We start from the raw sequence: 2602 nt of genomic DNA, 5'->3' as shown, positions 1-2602 counted from the left end.
ATATATAAAAGAGACGTAAGGGGCAACTTTTTCACAGAGGGTGGTACATGTATGGAATGAGCTGCCAGAGGATGTGGTGGAGGCTGGTACAATTACAACATTTAAGAGGCATTTGGATGGGGACATGAATAGGAAGGGTTTGGAGAGATATGGGCCGGGTGCTGGCAAATGGCAGATTAGTGTGGGAAACCTGGTTAGCATGAATGATGTGGGCCGAAGGGTCTGTCACCGTGCTGTCACTCTCACACATTCACTCACTCCCTCACCTTGTGGCACCTTCTGCTCCCTCCGCAGCTGCCCCAGGCCCAGAAGGACCATGCGACTGGGATCTGTGCTAGCCGCCGCCACCAAGCTCCCTCGCGGCTACCGCTATGGCATGAGCCGGCCCTGGACGGTAACCGCCCAGAAGATGAATCCCCCGGGACGCCAGCGCAAAAAGGTGTTTGTGGAGCCCCTAGCCCAGGACGAGTGGAAGATCTTCCGAGGGGACACGGTGAGGGCGAGTGGAGTGAGGGGCACCTGCACTTGAATACGGATGGCGATTGTCTCTGGGAGTTGGAGAGAGGCTCTGGTTCTCTCCTCCCTCAGCAGCGAGACAGACCAGAATGTGTCTGGCAGCAATGTTAGAATCCTAGTCTGGCACGGTAGACAGTTCAACGGTCAGGATGCAGAGCTATGGGCTTGCACAGCAAGATCTCGCATTATCACAATGCCCTGTTTTGCACAGAGAATTTCTTGACAGGAGGTGACCGGGAGGGGGGGGGAGGGAGTCCAGCACCGCCCACTGCATTCACAGGGATTCCGAGGGGCTGGCAGAGGCAGGATGGAGTGAATGGCCTCGTTGTGGCTGTGGGCTGATCGATCTCAGCCAGTCTTTCCTGCCCTCCTCTCTGCCCCAATTATACATACAGGAGGCTGAGAGATGCTTTTGATAAAACCAAGACTCATACAACTAATGGGAGAAATTGAGGACTGCAGATGCTGAAGGTCAGAGTCAAGCGTGGGGTGTTGAGAAAGCACAGCAGGTCAGGCAGCATCCCTTGATGAAGGGCTTATGCCTGAAATGTCGATTCTCCTGCTCCTTGAATGCAGCCTGACCTGCTGTGCTTTTTCAACACCCCACTCTCCACTCATACAATTATTGGCAAGGCCTTAAGTAGTGTTGTAGAATAGAGGGACCTAGGGGTTCAGGTACATAATTCTTTGCGTCGCAGGTAGACAGGGTGGTTAAGAAGGTGTTCAGCACGCTTGTCTTCATTGCTGAGACCCTTCAGTTGGGACGTCACATTGAGGTTTTACAGGACGTTGGTGAGGCCTGTTCTGGAGTAGTGTGTTCAGTTCTGGTCGCCCTGCTATAGGAAGGATGTTATTAAACTGGAAAGGGTTCAGAAGAGATTTACCAGGACGTTGCCGGCCGTGGAGGGTTTGAGTTATAAGGAGAGGCTGGGACTTCCTTCACTGTAAGTTGAGGGGTGGTCTTATTGAGGGTTATAAAATAATGGGCCCAGATCAGGTGTCTTTTCCTGAGGATGGGGGATTTCAAGACTAGGGGGTATGTTTTTAAGGAGAGAGATTTAAAAGAGATTTAACCTGAGGGGGCGACCTTTTCACAGAGAGGGTGGTGTGTATGTGGAATGCGCTGCCAGAGGAGATGGTAGATACAGCTACAGTTACAACGTTTAACAGACGTTTGGATAGATGCATGAATAGGAAGGATTTGGCGGGATCCAGGCCAAACGCAGGGAAATGGGACTAGGTTAGTTTGGGTAACTTGGTTGATAAGGACGAGTTATGGTCAGTTTCTGTGCTATACGACTCTATTTTTACGGTGAGAGGAGAGAGATTTGAAAAGACATGAGGGGCAACTTCCAGAGGTGGATATGAGTACAGTTACAACATTTAAGATATTTGGATAAGTATGTGAATAGGAAAGGTTTGGAGGGATATGGGCCAGGCGCAGGCGGGAGTCAATTTTAGTTTGGGCTGATGAATTGGTTGCACCGAAGGGTCTGTTTCTGTGCTGTATGTCTCTGTGGTGACCTAGGAACGCCCCTGATAAGGTTCTGCTGTGCTTCCTCTGGGCTAGGTGGAGATACTCAAGGGCAAAGACGCCGGGAAACAGGGGAAGGTCAACCAGGTGATTCGAGCTCGGAACTGGGTGGTCCTGGAGGGACTCAACACGGTGAGTGGGGAGCGACACTGGGGTACAGGGAAGGGGGTGGGAAGGTGTGGCAGAATAGGAGAGAGCTGCTCTGGAGCACAAAGGCATCGCTGCTTACGCAGATCCCTCCCATCAGACATGCTTGTCAGTTTCGCTCCAGATTTTCAATCCAATCCAAACCCTGATGTGCCAGGATTCGAACCCCAGCTCATTACAGGGGTCTCTGGATTAACGGAGAAAGTGAGGTCTGCAGATGCTGGAGATCAGAGCTGGAAATGTGTTGCTGGAAAAGCGCAGCAGGTCAGGCAGCATCCAGGGAACAGGAGAATCGACGTTTCAGGCATAAGCCCTTCTTCAGGAAGGGCTTATGCCTCCTGAAGTAGGGCTTATGCCTGAAACGTCGATTCTCCTGTTCCCTGGATGCTGCCTGACCTGCTGCGC

General features: G+C 51.8%; 1 protein-coding gene across 4 annotated transcripts in view; it reads left to right on the top strand.

Annotated features, from left to right (window-relative positions):
- The window catches only part of mrpl24 (mitochondrial ribosomal protein L24), a 6157-nt gene that overhangs the window by 1075 nt on the left and 2480 nt on the right, over positions 1 to 2602 (top strand). For 2 of the 4 annotated variants that reach the window (XM_043680094.1, XM_043680093.1), the window contains exons 2-3: positions 295 to 493; positions 2087 to 2182. In XM_043680094.1, coding sequence (XP_043536029.1) covers positions 317 to 493; positions 2087 to 2182 — 273 coding nt within the window. In that variant the 5' untranslated portion in view covers positions 295 to 316. Of the gene's footprint in view, positions 1 to 6; positions 16 to 146; positions 494 to 2086; positions 2183 to 2602 lie in introns of those variants that run through there. The other 2 variants (XM_043680095.1, XM_043680092.1) reach the window with 2 other exon arrangements.

The sequence above is a fragment of the Chiloscyllium plagiosum genome, chromosome 39 (genome assembly GCF_004010195.1).
Source record: "Chiloscyllium plagiosum isolate BGI_BamShark_2017 chromosome 39, ASM401019v2, whole genome shotgun sequence".
Classification (NCBI taxonomy): Eukaryota; Metazoa; Chordata; class Chondrichthyes; order Orectolobiformes; family Hemiscylliidae; genus Chiloscyllium; species Chiloscyllium plagiosum.
Note: the sequence above shows the minus strand (reverse complement) of the source record. Positions and strands in the feature narration are given on the sequence as shown.